General features: G+C 44.9%; 1 protein-coding gene across 4 annotated transcripts in view; it reads left to right on the top strand.

Moving 5' to 3' along the window:
* The window catches only part of THADA (THADA armadillo repeat containing), a 2,999,906-nt gene that overhangs the window by 26,456 nt on the left and 2,952,383 nt on the right, over window positions 1-21,067 (top strand). For all 4 annotated transcript variants that reach the window (XM_069608464.1, XM_069608463.1, XM_069608465.1 and 1 more), the window contains exon 2: window positions 1,461-1,557. In XM_069608464.1, coding sequence (XP_069464565.1) covers window positions 1,482-1,557 — 76 coding nt within the window. In that variant the 5' untranslated portion in view covers window positions 1,461-1,481. The remainder of the gene's footprint in view (window positions 1-1,460; window positions 1,558-21,067) is intronic.

The following is a 21,067-nucleotide window of genomic DNA, read 5'->3' on the forward strand; positions in this document are numbered from 1 at the left end:
AGTCTCATAGTAAGAGAGGAAATCCCAGTGACCGCATGTGTGGCTGGAGCGGGAACCTGAGCATTGAATTTGAGAAAGAAAGCGGGAAATAAAAAGGCCCATGAAAGGCATTATGGGACTTGAATTTCTTTTTTAATTGAAGTGAAATTGAACTGTAAAATAAAGTAACAGAGTGGTCCTGCAGAAAACGAAAGTACGCTCATTAGAAAGACTCTGTGCACTGTGTTTAGGCTCGAGCCTGAACGAGGGAAGCCTAAATGATTTGAGCTGTGATAACCTTTTTCGAACCAAACGGGTCAAAGCCCGAACAGGGGAGAGCCAGAAATTGTCTGAAATGGGTCCCAGCTTGAACGAGGGAGAGCCAGAAATTGTCTGAAATGGGTCCCAGCTTGAACGAGGGAGAGCCAGAAATTGTGTTTAAAGAGAGACATTCTTTTGTAAAGCCAAGGCTGAAGAGAGCCTGAGAAGATTGTGCGAACTACCAGTACCATAAGGCATAGCAAACGCTAGAGAAAGTAAAGTGAAATGGGTTGAGCCCAAAAGAGGGGAACCAAGGAAAGAAATTGAAAGTGAGCGGTTGAGGGGACCTATAGAGAATTAAAATACATTTTCCTTTGGAACTTTTGTGTTTGTGCTGCAAAACGCAGGATATTGACCTGGACTTGAAAATGGAGACCTGAGAGGTCAAAACCCTGAAATTTGAGACAGAGTACGTGAATGCCAAGCAGGCTCTGGAGGGTCGACCCAGCTATCCCTGGTGTACTCGCATAGGAGAGTGTGCCCATATATCAAGTGCTCCACCCCACCCACGTGTTATACAATGTGGGCAAGAATCCCTTGATGCTGTTTTGTCGTTTTTGTTTCCCACTGATTTTCTGTTTGCATTACATTTCCCTATTTCACTTGTATGGTATTAGAGTGAGGGCAGGCAATAGGTTTTCTAGTTTAATTGTTATTCTTTTGGACTAACGACGGACTAGGACTGTTTTCTTTTATTTAGATGGTAGTGTGTGCTCCCATCTTTAGTGTTAGGGCAAGACAGGAGTTCTTCCAACCAGCTTTTGAAGTAAATAAAACTGGTGATGTGTATGTTTTGTGTCTTCGTCCTTCTTGTGATACCATGTCTGCCTCACAGTATGCAGGGGCGAGACATGGGGAGGAGGTGAGTTGGTAGGACTCTGGGAAGGGTTGGGTGGGACGGACCCATCAACAATTATATTGCCATGACCAAACTGCCCACAATAGAAATTGTAGAGGTGAAGCTGCATAGAACAGCTTTTTTGTTTGGTGCGGTTATCTTTTCTAAAACTATGCACATTCTTGCTTTTCTCTGCAAATTTTTGCTTTTCTTCTGTTGTAATACTTGTTCACTGATGCAGAGAACTGAGCCAATGATTTGGACGATATCTATGGAATTGTTTTCTACATGAACTATGTGTATTTTTTTTTTATTATTTCAGGAAGCGTCTAAACTTTAAAAAATGGGTTTAAAAAAGAAGAAGGAAATTAGAGTGGATTCTGTTGCTTTGGAAGAGCCAAAGCTTGAAAAACTTAAGTGTAAGTCCTTTATCCATACATTTAATTTTGTTCTCGCTGGATACTATTATTCAAGAGCATGCTTGGAATTAATGTTGTTGGAATAGCTGATAGAGCTAGTAACAAACACATTGGTGTAGACTCACACAATGCATTGCCCTGTTTTATTGTTCGTGTCACTATGCATCAACTTAACTTTTTTTCCTATTGTGGTTTGTTGCATTGAAATCTTATCAATAAGCCTTTCCTCCACCTACTCAGTTGTTGGGCCCAGACAAATGTATCTTTGTTAATAGGATTCAATCATCACTTGAATTATACTTGTTACTTTTTTGTCTGCACGTTTATTGATTCCAAAACAACTTTTTTAGTGAAAGTGTTTGGGAGAACACCACATCTATGTGTATTCTTCCTGCAGAGGTGTTAGCTGGACAGGGCTTTCTTAAGCGACTGATCACCCAACTTTTGCAATAACTAGCACATGTCTTTCCTCTGCGTCATCACCCACCCCACCACACTTCTACTCTTGTATTGGAAGTTTACTCTTGAAATATAAGTAATTCCTAAGCAACATTTCACAGGAAATTGGTTCAAAGCAAGTCTGCGTTCAGGTTTCCAATCCAGACTCTTATAACAAGTGCCCTTATCTTATACTATCTCACCCAGAGTACCCTGTTTGCAGGAAATGAGGGTGGGGGCTGGAAGAGTTAGTGAGCGTAACAGAAATAGAGATGGTGAAACACCTTTTTCAGCTCACCTTCCCCCTCACGGCTACTTTAACTGCATCTCATGCCTACTGACTTCAAAGGGACTCCAGTGGTCGGCACTATGCTGTGAGAGTGGCTTTGTTATGTCAGTTTGCCTTTGAGTCTCAGTAGGTCTCCTGGGGAGTTCCTCTTTGCTCTAAGGGAAAGTGTTACCCTTGCTCTAGTGAATCAAAGAGGCAGGCCCCTGGCCGTTGTTTCGCATTGCTGTAGTAGAGACAGTCAGACCAGGCGCTACTCCACATCAGTCCTGTCATAGCTGGACCCTTCTCACAGAGCTGACACTAGTATGGTACAAATTGCTATGGCTGTGTAATTTCTCCTCATCAGTCACCATGCTATTCACCAGGGTCTAAAAGTAACAAAGCCCTTGATCTGGTATCTGCCAACAAAGGAGGCAATAGAGGATGGAGTATGCGGGATGCAAGGTAAACCCAGCCTTCATTCCCAATTCACAAAAATCTGGGCTAAACAGGGTTAACGGACAAGCTCTAACTCGAGTGCTCCAAGTTTTCAATATATTACAACAGTTTATGAAGTGCTAAATTGTCACTGTTGATGCCATGATGACAACAATTATACCAGTCATGATTGGAGGCCCCATATCTAATAGCTCTAACCCTGGAGCCACCCACTTCAGATAACACACATGCTACATCACCATTAATAAGCCTCATTGGTTGGCACTAAACTGGGGTAAGTATGAGCTCTCATTGGTTGGCAGATAGTGTGGCCAGCCTTGGGCATTGATAAGGTGCGGTTAATATAGAGTTTCATGATGGGTGGGTAGAGAGATCAGTGTGCCACTGATATTTCCAATTAAACAACAGCTCTCGTTATCCCAGTGCCATGTCTGCAAAGATCCAAGGCTGTCTTTGGAAGTTTGTCTGTGAGGCATCCCCTTGCAGGTGCATTCTCATTCTTGGTCCCTTGTAACTAACTGTCAGAGAGCTCACCCCCCGGCTCCCCCAAGTCGTCCCTAAGGTCTCTCAGGGTTGCTGGTAGGCAGTTGAACTCGTAGTGTAGATGACAAGTTCTTCCTAGCAATGTACCCCTCTGATGTGTTGAAATAACAGGCCGAGGAATCTATTAATTGGAAGAGGAGAGGGACACACCACAGGACACCACCGGCTGCAAGACAAAGATGCAGGTAAATAACAAGTCTAGAACGGCTGTAACAGAACAAGGCCGGGGGACAAGACAATTGGGGGCTGACCTTTGTGTGAAGAATTCCCTGTAGTGGTTGGCATAGTGAAATGACTAGTGCCAGAGTGTCCCTTGGGTCAGCCTGAAGACAGCGTCGCCTGTAACCGATACACCCAGAGGTTAGGAAGGAAGGCCTAGGGAGCAAGGGCTTATGTTGTGAGGCAACAGGTATTCAATAGGCTCTTACGAGAATGTGGTGTCCAGGGAAGCACAAGGAAAAGGAAAACCAGACGTTCCTCGGCGAGTGTTCACCAATCCAGGACAAAGGCAGAGCTTAAGTCTACCTTGTCACATGACTGAGCGAGCCGGGGCTCCTCGGTCGGAATGTGTGACGCAGGGTGTGCCATCTTTTCCATAGCAACCGCCAAACCTGCACGGAATGGTGCACTGTGTCTCTAAATGCTAACACCTCCCTGCAACCTTAACATTCCTTTCTTTTGAAACGGCTGTATGGTTCTTGCAAGCTGTTAACATTTGCTTCTTGGCCCATTTGAGGCTTAGCTCGATTTGTAAAGCCTCTCTTGCTGTCCATTTGCAGTGTTTTAAAGATGACCATGGCATCCCGTGTACTCTTCCTGCTGGCGTTACACTGCTGAATTTTACTGGGATCTGATGCATGTTCTGCCATACGTTGATTTCCCTATAAGTGAATGCTGCATCTATCCCTGCATGCATTTTAATCTGCTCCTAGCAGTGTAGTGAGACCCTCTTTTTTATTTTTTTTGTATGCTGTGACCGTGATCCTCCCTATCCTTGTGTCAACAGTATACTCTATTTTAATCTAGTTTTAGTTCCTACACTAATGTCATTTAAGCTAACTATTATTTATGGCATTTTACATGTGCTACCTATTTAAGTGCAAGTCATGGATTCTGCTTTAACAGTGCCAAGGACGAGCCATCTCATAATGACATGACCTCAGTGTTGCCAAGGACGAGCTAGCTCATCCTTTTTGGCACCTAGGTTTGTGCGATCTCTGCAAAGGAGGGATCGCACAAAACGTAAATCCAACCCCCAGGCTATGTGAGGGGGAGGTCCCTCCTCACGGCCCTGGGGTTTGATTTCTTTCAGTTTCACGTCGGCGTGCGTTAGGCAGGCTGACGTGAAACTGAAAGTAATTTTCACTGCGGCAGCTGAAATGGCTGCCAGGGTGAAAATAAAAGGTGAGTTTCCACTGTTATCTTCCTCGATCTGCGGCACTTTTGTGCCGTTCAGATCGAGGGAGGTGTCGTTGGAAAGGGGAGACTCTCCCCTTTCCAACAACACGTTTTCTGAAGCATTGCTGGGCGTGGATCGCTCGATCCGTGCCCAGCAATGCCCACTAGACCACCAGGGATCTATGTGTAAAGAGGGGGGGATAAGGGGCTGCTTACAATGCAATGTGAAGAAAAAAATATTTTTTTTGTTTTAAAAATAAATAAATCCAGGTGGGGGGTGGGCCCCAGGCCTCACTAGACCACCAGGTATTTATATTTATGAAAGGGGTTGGCCCTCCCCCCCACACCTTAGTGGATGTGCCCCTCATGAAGCCCTCCCTGGGTGCAGATTTCTGCCCCTAGGAAGTAACATCTGCCCCCAGGGAGGTCTACATGAGATGGGGGAGAGGGCCACCAGAAAGCCCCCCCCCCCAAAAGCATAGGTCTGCAGGGTTGGGCCCCCCTGGTGTGCCCATCTGCCCCTAGGGAAGGGGCCCAAACAAAATAAAATAAACAAAAAAAATAAACTTTTTGTGCTGGTGGGCCACTAGACCACCAGGATTTATTTGTGATGAAAGGGGGGTGGCCCCCTCCGACCTCACCACAAGTGGATGGGGCGCACCTCATGTAGCCCTCCCTGAGGGCAAATTGCTAGTGCAATCTTCCCCAATGGAAGGAATACATGAGAAGCCCCCCACCGTCCATTTGGGGTGTGGGGGGGAGAGGGCCACCAGAAAACATTGAAATGGCCCCCCAATGCAAGGGGCAGCACGTTCTGCCCACCCTGGGGGCCGATAGGCACACTAATGTGCCCATCTGCCCCTAGGAAAGAGGCAAAACAAATAAAACGAAAAATATAACTTGTTTTGGGTGGGTGTGGGGGGGCACTAAACCACCATGGATGTTTTTAGCGGAAAGGGGGGTGGCCCTCTTCCCTCCACCTCAAATGGATGGGGGGCATCCCATTTAGCCCTCCCTGGGGGCTGATTGCTAGTGTCATGATCCCAGCATAGGAACACTGTTCCCATTCGGAAATATCAGGGAAGCAAGGAACTTCATATCAGTCAGTGGGTCAACAGTGGCTTCAAGCCTGGCACAAAAGGCATTTGTCTCATTGATAGCATTGCACCCATAGGCTCACATAGCGCTTACGTTAGTTTTCCTACTGTCATGATGCCTGCCCCCGGAAGACCAGACCAGGCCCAGCAGCCCCGGAAGCAGGCATCATGCCACTTGGAGCATGCCCAAAAGCCCCAGTTAGGGGCTGTTTGGGTGCAGTCCTGGCGCCTATGGCGCCAGGCTCATAAAGATAAAGTCAGGCTCATTATTGATAACTTACCTGAAGCAGACCATGCTGCATACCCACCTGAGGCAGACCATGCTGCATGAAGACTCAAGCCAAATGAGGCTTAGGAGGGACTATTTTACTGAAGGGACTATTTTGTTACTTGGGTGGGGCTGTGGAAGAATACTTAACTGGATCTTCTTCCAAGGCTATTTAAACCACGCCCGGACAGCCACACGTGCTTCGCGTTATTCTGCTTGCTGCAGCGTAACGCTCACCGTATTTTCAGCAGCTCCAGTCTTCAGCCACGCCCGCTTCAGTCCTGGGACTCCTGAAACAAGAAGAAAAGAAGGATAAAGGTTACAACAGGAGTTTTAACTTTAATCCTTACCTGAATCCTGATCCATTTCGCCACGGAGCTGAAAGACGGAAGTCTTTGAAGCATCGCTTCGCATTCCTACGGCGCCGCGCTGAACTCACCTGCTTGGCGGTACTTCAGCATTCCATCACGCTCTCTCCATCTCGCGGCCGCCCTCCGACACCTAAGGAGACAAAGACAGCAAGGTGAGCAAGGGGACTCTCTAAGGCTATACAAGCTACCCCCCAAGGACTTACCTGATTTACCACGGGGGGTACTCACCTCATCTCGGGTCGGCGCAGTCAACTCTGCTTCATCGCCGTACCCCGGCCCCTAAGGGGAAAACCACAATAGACTTACCTGAATCTTACCAATTGCCATTTGGAAATCTTCGAGTGGATTAATCGGCAACCTGTAAGGAATCGGACAGAGTGAAGATCAGACATTTGAACTCTTATGAACAATTGGACTTTAGAGTCAATACTGGAACTCACCAATTCCTCTACGCCAGTGAAGTAACTGGTCATCAAAGCGCCCGTGCGGTCGACGCAGGATGGAGAGCTCATCCTTCCAAACCATCAGGTGAGACTAAGGAGGGGACATCAAGAGTGATCTGTGGGAAGACAACGGGAGTGGGGAGGGTGGGTTGACACTCAATTCCACGGGTGGTTAATTCCTCTTCTCCTTTGCAGAAGAATATTCCTGCGAGCCAGACAAACTAGGCTGAGCGGGCCAGTCCAGTCAGTCATCTCGGCGCTACACGTCACGCTGGTGGAAACAGCGGCCCAGTTCCGGTCGACGCCCCCGTGGGAACCAGGTGAGCGTAACACCTACACTCAACATGAGTGCAGCCAAGTCCATTGTAAACTCACAGCACATACTATACCTATTGCAGAGGGAGCTACTTAAGCCCTGCCTCCGCTGGAGAGCTCGCTTCGCGTCATCTCCGCTGACAGCGGGTAACGCTACCAGCGATCTCCTGACAGAACCTGTCAAAGAAAAAAGAAGTTAAGAGATATTAGTTTCCACAGAAAATCAACAGAATTCTATAGTTCCTGAAAAGACTTCCCGAACCAAAGTATTTCCAAAGTGTTTCTTCAGTCAGTTGTTTATTTCGTAGTCTCCGCTTCTTCTGTCAGAGGTTCCGTCGCAGCTGCAGCATCTTCCTCACATCAGTCTTCGTTCATGGTCGCAGTGCTTTCATTCAGAAGTTTTCCTGAGCAGTCTCTGCATCGCCTGAAGGTACTTCATCTACAGTTTTCCGAAAACCTGCAAAAGAAAAGTTATTTTCATTAATGAATGAACTTTGTGAATAAGAGAGAAGTGTTGCTTACCTGAAGTGCCAGCAAGTTATTCTTCGCTTAGTTATTACCGTGCTCGTTCCTGAAGGCTGCAATTACTCAGTTAAGAAGAACTCACGTTTATTAAACGTTTCCTCACACCGAGTACAGTCGCAGCCATACCGCAGCATCTAACCTTTTCTGAGAACCAAGATCCTGCAAAAATAAAAGTGGTAAATTTAGAAAGCTGGATCTCTCCAACGTAGGGACTGCTCTGAATCTGAAGAACTATATATATTTTTTCACCAAAGAAACCACCCAAGATAACTCTATAAAAGAGGCAAGGACATTATTCTGACAAGAATCTTTTGAACACCGCAGCCTCTCAAGTTAAAAGCTTCACACCAACGCACCCCTGTAGAATACAGGAAGGAGAGCTCCACAAAACATAAGCACAGGTGAGGAGGGAGGGATTTATCAAGGGCACACTGCAATAAAGTATTTTCCCGCCAATAGAAATTACAGTAGTTCTATTGTTATTATTGTTGTTTTCACAGAATAAGAGCCCAGATAACAGATCCTCTAACTGAGGAGGCAGTACGCTCCCGCGGATTCCCAGGTAAGTGTTAGGGATGTGAAGCCGTACTTAACTACTCCACTTGAGCGTGATGGAGGACACAGGAATAGATAATTTATCCCAGCTTTTGATAGAGTTAAGGGCAGAGGTCCATGCAGCTAGGTCTGATACCAACTCTCTTAGGAGAGAGTTGGTGGTTAACAGAGAGCGCACTGAGGAATTGGGTTGCCAATTGCTACAGTCCCAAGCAGTACAAGCACCACTTCCTAGTGGGGTTTCACACGGTCAAATTCCCGCTCCCAGTCCTCCTCCCCAAGTAGTTCTACCCAGGAATATCCCCCTAGCAGCCCCAGAGAGTTATAACCGGGAATATTCCCCTAGCAGCCTCAGAGAGATTTACAGGGGACCCACAGCGTTTTGCAGTTTTTATGAACCAATGTAATTTACACTTTCTATGTAGACCTGGGGTATTTCCTTCGGATCAGGCCAAGGTGGCATTTGTGTTGTCATATTTGGGGAGACATGCTGATTGGTCCATACCCTTAGTGAATAGCGATGATCCATTACTGAAGAATTTTCCTGGTTTTTGGCAGGAGTTAGAGAAACATTTTGCTCATCCTGCTCAGGGTCAGGCCTTGGACTACGAGCTGCTCTCTTTACGCCAAGGTAACCAAGAATTGTTGGCTTATATAGCCTCTTTCAGTCGATTAGTAGCAGAAACAAATTGGCCTGAGGAGAAGAAAACCACACTTTTCCATTGAGGATTGAGAGGAGAACTCAAGGATATTTTAGCTCAAGTCATGAATCCCCCTACAGGTTGTGCCGAATTCCTAGACCTGATCATACAGCTGGATCACCGATTGCAGAACCGGCGCTCTGGTCGGGCCAGATCAGAGGCTAAATCATTTTATGTTCGTTCGAAAGACTCTGGAACTCGTCCAATGACTGAAAGTCACCCTGAGCCCATGCAGTTAGGGAGTGTTCGAGGTCCCATCTCTAAAGAAGAACGAGACGAGAAGACAGCAGAACTTAGGTCTCTCTTGTGGTTCAGCAGGTCATCAATTACGAAACTGTCCAGTGAAACCACCATGGAAATCAGTGGGAGCTGTAGACAAGGCGTACAGAAAAATCACAGAAAATGAACCGCCTGAAAACTCCAACGCCCGACAAGTGTAGAGGTTGACTTGTCGAGCCAAAAGAAGGAAATTCAGATCTCTCATTTTGTTGTTCCCATCAACCTAAGTAGCGACTTTCAACCTTCCAAGACGTATGCTCTGGAAGCACATGTGGACAGTGGTGCGATTGGAAACTACATGGATTACGGACTAGCAGGCAAGATGGGTATTTGTATACATCCAAAGGCTGTGGTAGAAAATGTCACAATGGTAGATGGAACTCGACTAATATCCGGACCAGTGACAAAGTGTACTGAAGTTTGCACCTTGATTTGCCAGGAAGGACAGCGGGAAAGTCGTTTGACCTAATTAGTGCTCCACAGTTTAAAGTGATTTTAGGAATTCCATGGCTAGAGAAACATAACCCACAGATTGATTGGCGTGCCAAAACCATAGTTTTTACAGAGGAATGCAGGACCTCCTGCTATGTTCAAGGCGGAACCCTGAAGAAAGAGTTTCCAGAAATTTCATGTAAAAAAACCCATTTTAGGGTTGATGGGAACCCTTCCCCCGGAGTATCAAGACTTTCAAGAAGTATTTGAAGAAGAACAGGCTAACTTGCTGCCACCTCATCGGCCATATGATTGTCAAATCGATTTGATCCCGGGCTCAAAAACCCCATGCAACAGAATTTACGCCCTAACCGAACAAGAAAATATTCATTTAAAGACCTATTTAGATAATTACCTGGCCAATGGGTTCATTCGGCCCTCATGGCATCTCCCCTGTTTTTCGTGCCCAAAGAAGAAGGGGACCTTCGTACCTGCATAGAATACCGTGCCCTCCACCAGATCACAGTCAAGGACCGGTACCCCCCTTCCACTCATTCCATTGTTAATGGATCAAGTTAAGGATGCCAAGACTTTTACTAAACTAGACCTCGGAGGAGGTTACCACTTAGTGAGAATCAAAGAAGGAGATGAATGGAAGATTGCTTTCCGCCCAAAGTACTGATTGTACGAATATCAAGTCATGCCCTTTGGCTTATATAACGCCCCAGCAGCCTTCCAGAATTTTATGAACTATGTTTTGTGTGAATTGCTTGATGACTGCACAGTAGTGTACCTTGACGACATTCTCATGTACTCGAACTCGGTCCAAGAACACATAACCCATGTAAGAGCAGTACTCCAGAAACTGTGATAACACAAGCTCTTTGTTAAACTAGAAAAAGCTCCTTTCATACGACCTGAGTGGAGTTCCTGGGATTCATATTGTCGCCCAGGGGAATCCAAACGGATAACTGAAAAGTCAACGCAGTTCAAAATTGCCCTTCCCCTAAATCAGTGAAAGGAGTCAAAACTGGAGTGTGGCAGCAGAGTGTGTTCTGCAGTCATTGCAGTCTTTTGGAGGCCAGTCTTTTTTTCTTCATCTACTGTTTGAGGAGGAGCAGTCTACTCTGAAGCCTTGTCACTTCCTACAAGAACTCAGTGCAGCCGCAGAGCGGGCCATGGAGTGTGGCAGCAGAGTGTGTGCTGCAGTCATTGCAGACCGTGCACAGAAAGGCGTTTTGGACCAATTGAAGGTAATGGCTGAGTGCTTCAGAATGCATGCTAATTGCTCCCCGCATTGCTTTCAGTGTCGGAGAATCAGCGCTTAAAACTCTTTTCATATCACACACTCAGTACGGCAATTCTATCCAACTGTTACAGTAACTGAAATGCACGGCATTGACTGATATTGTGTGATTGGACTGCTCCCGTAAAAGGCTACTCTTCGGATCCCGTTTGCTAGTGTTTGAACTCGACGCTGCGGACCTGTGCGTTTCACAAGTTTCTTGCTTGGAGTATTTTGACAGGTGGGAGGAGTCTCTTGAAAATTCATGAACAGGGCGGACAAGACAATCTCTGTGCGTTGGTGGAGCCCTGTGTGCCTTGGCTTAGATCGCCTAATACGGATCAGTTGTCTTGGTTCCTTAGGCACGGTGCTCCCCCTACCTAACATCAGCTCTTTAAAATTGGTGACTGCGGGCAAGAACCCTTTGACCCGAATGCTGATGTTCTCGCGCGGCAATAGCACCGTTATCTGCCCGCCTCGAGTAGTACCTTGGTATTGTGTGTGGGTGTTAACCCAAGGCAACACGTCAGGAATAGTGGCGAACCGCCAACACAGGGGGGCTCTTGTGGATTCCTGCGGTACCTCTCAACTGTCAGACAGTAAACATACTGGGCACTCAAGAAGTAGCTGGACCCTAGGAGGTCAGCATCATAAAGCATCTCCTGAACCCCTGATTTTTTTTATTCTGCTTGCGGAAAACCTGGAACGCAAGCGGGGCTGAAAGAAGACTGCAGAGCAATTTGATTTCGATAAAAACCTCGAACTATCCCCATTTTACACTCTTTTGGAGCAGACCTTTGGGCACAGAAAAAGAGTCGTAACATAGCAGTAGAAAAATGAAGCTACGGAGTACGGCGCTTTTGGAAATGGCAAAGGTGCCTGAATGGGATGGTTTGTATCTCAAACCAGTGGTGCAGTCAACGTCAGCTGGAACACCATTAGTGAGTGAGACACCAGTCGTATCAAATATCACGCTACTAACAACTACAGCACAAATTCACGGAACCAGCAAGCAGTTTGACGAAGAAGATGGAGAAAAGGAAAGCCAAACTGGTCGTTAAATCAGTGGATATGTGGGCTGGAGTACACAGTAACCACGAAAAATATTCAAAAGAAAATCAAGTAGCACTTTGGGAAAAAGAGGAATAAAAGTTTGAATGACGTGGAAGGGGTCACAGAGCAAGCCTGGTGCCAGCAAACACCGGAAAAATGCAGGGGTGGGGGAGTCCCCCTTCACGAAGGAAATTTCCAACACAAACAACGTCACCATTTGCTCAAGGTTCAGTGGGTAAAGACACACCTGAATCGCAGGACTCTGTAGGGGTCCGAGAAACCAGAAGAGAATCGCAAAAGGGAAGAAACTCGCCAATGTGGGAGGAAGAAGCCATCGGAGAATGAAACTACCTTAAAGGCATTAAACTTTTCACTGAACTCTCTGGTTTCAGTTTTTGAGTTATTAAAAGGTGAAGTCCAGTGCTAAGCAGGGATAACTTTTGGAACTCACAATCAAAATGGCTAAATGTGACTCCTCTATGGTAAGGCTCAGTAATATAATTAATTCCACAATTGTTCCATCTGTAAAAGAAACCAGAATTGAACTGGCAAAGCAGGGCCTCAACATTTCATCTATCCGGGGGCTTTTGATAACCAACAAAAATGAAGATGAAACAACAAGAAGCCAGCTGCGGGAGGTACTGCAGCCCATGCAAACACAATTACTACCTCAGGAGAAAGTGGGCTCAGATTTAAATGAAAGATCAAGAATCTTTGACTATACCCCACTCTCTGAATCCACGCTTGAGGAATTAGGGAGGTTAGCTCAGGTGGTGGAAGAACAACCAGAGGCAGAAAAGGAGCACTCGAATGTACAGAGTGAGGATTTAGCAGTAACTCCTGAGGGCACAGACTAAGCCTGGATCGCGGCTAACAATCAAAATTATAGGAGAAGGAGAAAACGAAAGAGACGTGAGAGGAGCAAGGGCTTGAAAAGCGCCCCTTTAAACTCAAAAAAGAGAAACAATCAAAAAAAGAAAAAAGCAAAGGAGCCGCAACACAACCACACCACTTTGGAGGTGCAGCTGGGTCTAGGCCAAAGCGCTAACAAATCATCAAACTCTGGCCAAGATCAGGGAAGAGCAAAGAAAAGTCATCAGAATGTTATACAAGATCAGCTGGAGATTGTGAGTGAGCGTTGGCCTACAGACTGAACTACAACACCAAGCAATATGGGGCACCCAAAGTTGAGGGAGGTTGAGTCAACATCCCTAGGGCATCCTGGAAAAGACCAAAGTGCATTCCCAATTGCTGTTGGCCAATCGGGCCAAAACCTGAAATTGGCCCCACTATTCATGCAGAAGAAACAACCTTCTACAAAATCAAGTGATCCAGATATCAATATTGACAGCCAATCCCAAGGAGTAAAGATAAAATTGGCACAAATATTCCTCACTGCGAATAAAGGAGAAACAAAATCTCTATTGATCGATGGTAGAAGGCAAACATCCTACAATCTCGGGTATCTGGACTCGTTTGGGGAAGTCAAGGGTGGTTGGGAACGAGCAGGACCAAAACTTAAACCCTCAAGAGGGACCACGAGAGACACTGAGTAACCAAGAAGAGGACATCACTGGCTTTGAAGCACAGAGTGTGGTTAAAACTTATATCAAAGACGAAGCAGCACAATTCCCTTAGTAGATTTGTGATTCTGTCTATGTTCAAAAAAGTTAGAAGTCTCTTTCTGTTTTCAACCACGGATATAGAATATGTGAGATTTCCAGTCTGTAAAAATCCATTTATGGTAGAAATTGGGTAACGCTTGGAAAAAGGCCCACTCAGCAATCCTTAAGGCTGCAAGAGCCTTAGAACAAGAAGGATTAATAGTAGCCAGTAAACCATTTACAACGTCTTCTCCTGGTATCATTCAAAGTAATGATCTCCTAAGGGACGGTATGCAGCGACAAGGAAGAGGTCCTCAGGTGCCGAGAAATGAGGGAACCGTGAATGGCCGAGAGAGCTCAGTTCAAGAAAAAGTGTTAGCCGTCCTGCCAGACATTTTATCTCAAGTCCTCATGAATAGGGGTTTGGCTCACAGCACCTTTAGTCAGAAAAACATTTTTTTCTCCAGGAGACCTGGCTGGTAAACCCAATTGAGATTGAGGGTTTTACAATATACTGTTTGATTTTTGTCTGGCTGGCAAAGGGAAGACCGGCTGGGGGACTCCTAATAGCAATCAAAAATAGCTCAATTCAAACTGTTACTATGATATTTAAAGAGGAGCTGGGAATCTTGGCATGTAAAATCCAACTACACTTCGACATACCCAATCCAAATTTAGTAATAATAGATATTTATTGGAACCCAGCCTCTTCCGATCTCCAAACATTTCTGGCCAAACTAGCTACGCTAATGGTAAAAATCAAATCAGAAACAGGAAGAGCAAACATCATAGTGGCTGGGGATCTTAACTCTGAATGTGTTGAGCAAAGGGACAGGAAAGGGTCATTAACAACAAGAAAAATCTCCAAAAGAGGGCAACAATGGCTAGACTGCATGAGTTTTTGGGATTTAAAAATGCTAAATGCAAAGTTTTGGGAGAGATAAGGACCATAGTATGACCTGGCATCGAGGTAAATCCTCCTCTGTCTTAGATCATATTTTTGTTAGTGAGGGTCTTTTCTCTCATATGTCTATATTAGAAGTAAAACACGACGCAGGTAGCGATCATTCCCGCCTAGAGCTTTCATTTGTAGATCTCTCAGCCTCCTCGACAGTGACATATAAACAGAATTTGTCTGGCGGTAAGGGAAAACTTAGATTAGTAAAATATGGGCATGGAGGAAAATATGGGCATGGAGGGGAGGGAGCTAAACAGAGAGTTAAACAAAATCCCAGGCCCAATATCGCAAAAACATTGTCAGCCAGACACATTTGTGAAGTTTATCTGGACCACGGTTCCCCCAAAATTGCCATTTACACAGACTCAACAAAAACAAACACACAAATTCGTTGATGAAACCTGGTTAAAAAACCGGGTAGCGAGAAGAAACATACGTAGACTAAAATTATAAAATTTAAGTCAAGAAAAAAAGAAAGAAGTCGGGGGAATAATGAGCAAGTATAAGCACTGGTCAAGAAGCCACAGGATGTTGCGGACGCAAAAAGACGGTGAGCTAATGCTAAAGCTTCTAGTTGAGTTTAACGCTAAAACCTTTTAGTCGGTTATGAGCCAACTTGTGTAATCTAGTTCCCAAAGGAAAATGTGTAGAATATCTATCCAGCATCTTTAAAGAGCTAGGAGGCTATCAAAGATGTAGACCATCAAACAGCGCATGGAAACTAACCATTGAGGAGGAGGAAATTGTGGAAATAATCGCCAAATCCTCACTGTCCAAAGCTGCCGGTCCCAACGGCTTGACATATCAAGTACTCAAAAAATATCCAGTACTCTGGTCGAAGCTGTTAAAACAATTATATGAGGAGATCCTAAGGGTCAAACATTTCCCCCATTGTGAAAAACAGCCCTGGTCATCCCATTCTTCAAGGAGGGCGATAGGACAAACCCAGCAAATTATCGTCCTATCGCCCTCCTGGACATTGAGAGTAAGGTTTTTATGAAACTGTTACTAAAAGAGTGATCAGTCTGTGTGGAGCAGGTAGAGGCCCTCTCCCGCTTTCAAACAGGGTTCAGGCTAGGACTGTCCACTTCGTTGAACGGTCTCACCCTGAATCTGATAAGTGAATTTGCCAGGGAAAAGGGGGGCATGCCATTATATGGCACCTGGATAGATTTATGCAAGGCGTTTGTTTGATCAGATTGATAGATCCAAGCTGTGGTAGGGGCAGGGGTATACCGGAATCATTGCTCTCAATGCTGATGGAGCTGCAAAGAGGAACATCAGTGAGGGTGCGTCTGGATAAGCAAGGTCATCTCTCTGAATCCTTGGCGGTAGAGAGGAGCAGATGTAGGTGACCATCTAGAGTCATCTGCATTGGCCAGTCCAGAAATAAATGGGAATCGGATCTTCTGGCAGGCCTATGCAGACGATATGGATTTCAATCAAGCGATGCACACCTTAGGCTCGGCCTAATATGCAGCACACAATTGAAATGCCTATGTTTTTATGTTAGATTCAATATTGAGATGATACACCACTCATATCGCACACCCTTTTAAAATATCCCGGGTCACAATGGACCATGAACCAGGCTGGTTGATAAAATATAATATTTATTTGAAAATTCAAAAGAAATCATACAATTTTTAATATGGGGCAGCAATCACCAATGGTGTGATAAGAACAATAGGAATGTAAGCAATGCACTTAGTTAACCTTCTATTGACACATCTACAAAACACCAGGAAATAGGAGCACTTTTTGATTTTAGGTAAGATAGCACTTGAGTTAGAATTTCCCCCTGAAAGGTTCCCTCAACCCACAAATAATCAATTCTACGTGGATAAACGGAAGGCGCAGGTAATCAGGAATAACAAATGGAAAACTGAATTGAAATCCGACCTCCCCTTCCCAAACAAGAGAGAAAAACGGATTTTAAACCCTGGCAATGCTAAGAATGACAGTCGGAAATGGATGAAGAAATTAATGAATGTGCGCAAAAACCTTTAAACAAATATTATTTCTCACTACAACAGCCATGTAGAAGTACAGACAATCGCAAGCAATGTATACCCAAGAGCATACAGTTAAAAAATGAGTGCCAGGTTTTAAAACGTTTGCAGCCAATGACACGTTGGAAAATTAGCAAACTCTGCAGATCCCTGAAATTACCAAAATGGGTTTTTAATAAAAATAGTGTAAATCGTAATGCGGTTTTTGTGTTGAGGTGTAGCTATAGATCATGGGTACAATATGGAAGTGAATCTAGGTCTCTAGCTGGTAAATTGAGTGAGTTATGCAAGATCTAGAAAGGCACGTTTTTAGTAAAATGGAGCGGTGAAAAAGGAAAGGAAATCTTTTGACAAGAACAGTTTTACTCTACACTAGAGCATTCAGGCTTGGATACCAAAGAGGAACACAGTAAGCTCCAGGGTTGATTCGCGAATTCAACCTTAGTTCACCAGTGCCCGCCCTGGTGGAACCAGTCCGATCACTCTAAATAGGATTAATAGTTTAGGATTTTACAAGACTAAATTACTAAAAGAGCTGGCGCTAGCACTAGAATTCAAAGGCAGGGTTTCAAGAATAATTCTGACAATATTGCAAGTTATCAGGATAAGGCTAGGATGACTTGGAGAGGGGAACTAAGGACAAGGCAAGGCAAGGTATACTATGGTTTTCTATGGTTCCTATTGATAGGTAAGGAGTGGCCTGGCTCAGGAGTAGAGCAACTAACCTACCCTAGAATCCGAGCCACTTACCAAACCCACTTACCAAACCCATAGTAACCAAGGTGATACTCCCCACTGCATCTCTCTCTCCCTCACCTCAATTTAGACAAATTGTAATCATTATTTAATACTGTACCAATCTGACCGGCTATGCACAGACCTCCCCACCTGTGTATAGACCTATACAGGTCTCTCAAATCTAGTAAGGTTTTTGTGTCCAGATTGCATTGTATGATATTTAGATTGCATTGATAGGCCTCTCTCCCACTATACATGTCTCTCAGGTTTAGCAGGGGTTCTGTCTCCAAATGGCATTGTATGATACTCAGATTGCATTGATAGGCCTCTTTCCCACTATACAGGTCTCTCAAATCTAGTAGGGGTTGTGTCTCCAAATTGCATTGTATGAAACTCAGATTGCATTGATAGACCTCTCCCACTATACAGGTCTCAAGTTTAGCAGGGGTTCTGTCTCCAAATTGCATTTTATGATACTCAGATTGCATTGATAGGCCTCTCTCCCACTATACAGGTCTCTCAAATCTAGTAGGGGTTCTGTCTCCAAATTGCATTAAGTGATATTCAGATTGCATTGATAGGCCTCTCTCCCACTATACAGGTCTCTCAAATCTAGAAGGGGTTTTGTGTCCAGATTGCATTGTATGATATCTAGAATGCATTGATAGGCCTCTCTCTCCCACTATACAGGTCTCTCAAATCTAGTAGGGGGTCTGTCTCCAAATTGCATTGTATGATACTCAGATTGCATTGATAGGCCTGTCTCTCAAATCTAGCAGGGCTTCTGTGTCCAGATTGCATAAGTGATATTCAGATTGCATTGATGGGCCTCTCCTCCACTATACAGGTCTCTCGAAATTAGCAGAGGTTCTGTATGATACTTTAGATTGCATTGATAGGCCTCTCTCCCACTATACAGTTCTCTCAAGCGTAGCAGGGGTTCTGTCTCCAAATTGCATTGTAGATATTGCATTAAGTGTTATTCAGATTGCATTGACAGGCCTCTCCCCCACTATACAGGTCTCTCAAATTCACTTACCAACTCACTCTAAAGTGAGACAGAACCCACCACTGAACTACTGTGAAGTGACACTCTGATTAGGGGCTCACGCCTCATAAGGCGTAAGTCCTAGCTGCGCCCTTGAAAGTCACTCCTCAACTAGTACATGTCCTTCTTAAGCCTACATGGCTAACTCACCGCAGTGTACCGCGTTCAGGGAGACGGAGGCTAAAGAGAGCCACTGATAACGCCCAACTATATAACCCTTAACCACCTCCCATACCCCCACCAAGACAACGACTGAACGAATAGGCAACATCAGCCGGAAATACCACCTGCAGACAAAGACTAAAACTGGTAGCAGACAGCATCCACACCCAGTACTACACCACAAGACAACCAGACCAAAGCAGAACCAACTGAACATCAGCAAACAAGCAAAGAATAAACAACTCTGAATCTTATAATGCCGCGCAAACGACCCATCCAGAGGGAAAGAAAAATAGAAGAGAGAACAAACACTCTGGAACTGCAACAAAGAACCACAACTACAGAACACACCCCCACAGACAGGAACAAAAATCGAACCAACACTGAGAGAAGAGACAAATCCCTCTACTTGACTCCATACATCGCGAACAACTGTTCACCAGACCAAACCAACCCAACGCTAGAAGCGGCAACATTAAACAACCTAACAAAATCAGATAGAAGAAGGGTGAACAACACCAGAAACAACAAACACACGACCGAAGTGATAACACCTTACATCACCAAAGCTAGAAGAACTTCCAATCGACAACCACAACTCCTGGAAGACGAACCCGATGAAAACAAAAACCCAAGCCAAAACCTAGAAGAACTTTTCGAGGACGCCGACACCCCGAAACCTACACCTCAACAAGATCAGAAGACGACCCTAACAAGAAAAGCCAAACCAAACCATACCTCCACACTCCATTGCAATCTAATAAACGCAAGATCCATGTCAAAACACTCTACAGAGATCTTCGACCTACTTGATGACAACGGCATTGACATCCTATTCATCACAGAAACATGGCTGGACGGCATCTACAAAATCACACTCCAAAGCTGCCCTCCAGCAAACTTCAAATGCCTTCAAATAAACAGGAAAAACAAAAAAAGGAGGAGGCATCGCAATAGCATTCAAAGAACACCTAAAAATAAAAACAGACGAACCACTCTACATCCTCAACTGCAAAACCATGGTTATACACCTAACAGTGAGCCCAAAAACCAACATCACCTTCATCTTGGTGTACAGACCACCAGCTTATGATGCATCCTTCGTCGACAACTTAATAGAAGACATCACCAACATAGCCATCAACCACGAACACCTAATCATCCTGGGGGACTTCAACATCTGGTTCGAAGACAGTCACGCCAACTCCCAAAACGGACTGATTGAACAACTCACCACCATGAAACTACGACAACTAGTAAAAGGGGCAACACACTCGGCAGGGCACACCCTGGACGCAATTTTCGCCAAGGAAAAGCTAATCATCACGGCACCGCCAATACAAATACTGTGGAGCGACCATCTCATCATCCTATTCGTGATCACTCTGCCTACTCAAGTCTGCATCCAACCTCCTAAAATCACAAACACCACAAAAAGAAACTGGAAAGACGTCAAACAAAGCAACCTATACGAGCAACTGGAGTTATCCAAACCCTCAACTACAGAAATAGAGCTAGCTGACCTAGACGGGAAAGCAGAGCTATTACACAAATGCATTGCAGATACAATTGACAAGATCGCCCCAGAACAACCATTCACACCATCAAAAAATATACAATGGCAAAATGGTTCACCCAACTATTAAGCACCATGAAAAAGGAAAACAAAAAGATAGAACTGGAATGGAGGAAAGAATACAAACTAGACAAAAAAACACTGTTCCAGAAACAAATCTGCGCTTACACGAAAGAAATTCAAAAGGCGAAGAGAAGGCATTATGACGACAGAATCACCAATGCCACCAGCACACAAAAAGAAATGTTTAACATCATTAAAGAAATGAGAAATCCACAAGGCTGTGACAACACCTCAACCCCCTCAGAGAAACTATGCAACGAACTGGCAGACCACTTAAAAAAAAAAAGAATCAATGACATCCGACGAACCTTTCAACAGATGCCAACCAACCACAACATACAACCAAACAAACCTAACTCAGAACCGCAGCACAAACTCAAACTCTTTCATGAAATATCAGCAGAGGCATTCGCAATGCTGGTAAAACACAGCAAGAAAGCTGGTTCACCCATGGATCCCTATCCCCCGGACATCTACAAATCGATCCTCGCACAAGGAATGCCAGCAGAATATTACAGAAACCTTCTACATCTATCACTAGCAAAAGGAACTGTACCGAGGACCTTCAAATCAGCATACATCAAACCACTTCTGAAAAACACAAGCGGCGACGTAGATGACCTCTCCAACAACAGACCCATCTCAAACATCCCCCTACCCGGCAAAACACCTGGAAACCTATGTATGCAAACTAACCCAAGAACATGTTGAAAAAAACCACCTGCTAGACCAAGCTCAAGTCGGCTTCAGACCCACAAGAGGAACGGAAACAGCACTACTATCCATCTGGGATGACCGAAAAACGAACGCAGACTCAAACACAACCTCAGCCCTTATTCTGCTCGACCTCTCCGCAGCCTTCGACACAGTTAGCCATGACCCCCTAACCAAAAGACTAGAAGACATAGGCATAACAGAC

Source organism: Ambystoma mexicanum, chromosome 4q (genome assembly GCF_040938575.1).
Source record: "Ambystoma mexicanum isolate Mex_15411 chromosome 4q, UKY_AmexF1_1, whole genome shotgun sequence".
NCBI lineage: Eukaryota > Metazoa > Chordata > Amphibia > Caudata > Ambystomatidae > Ambystoma > Ambystoma mexicanum.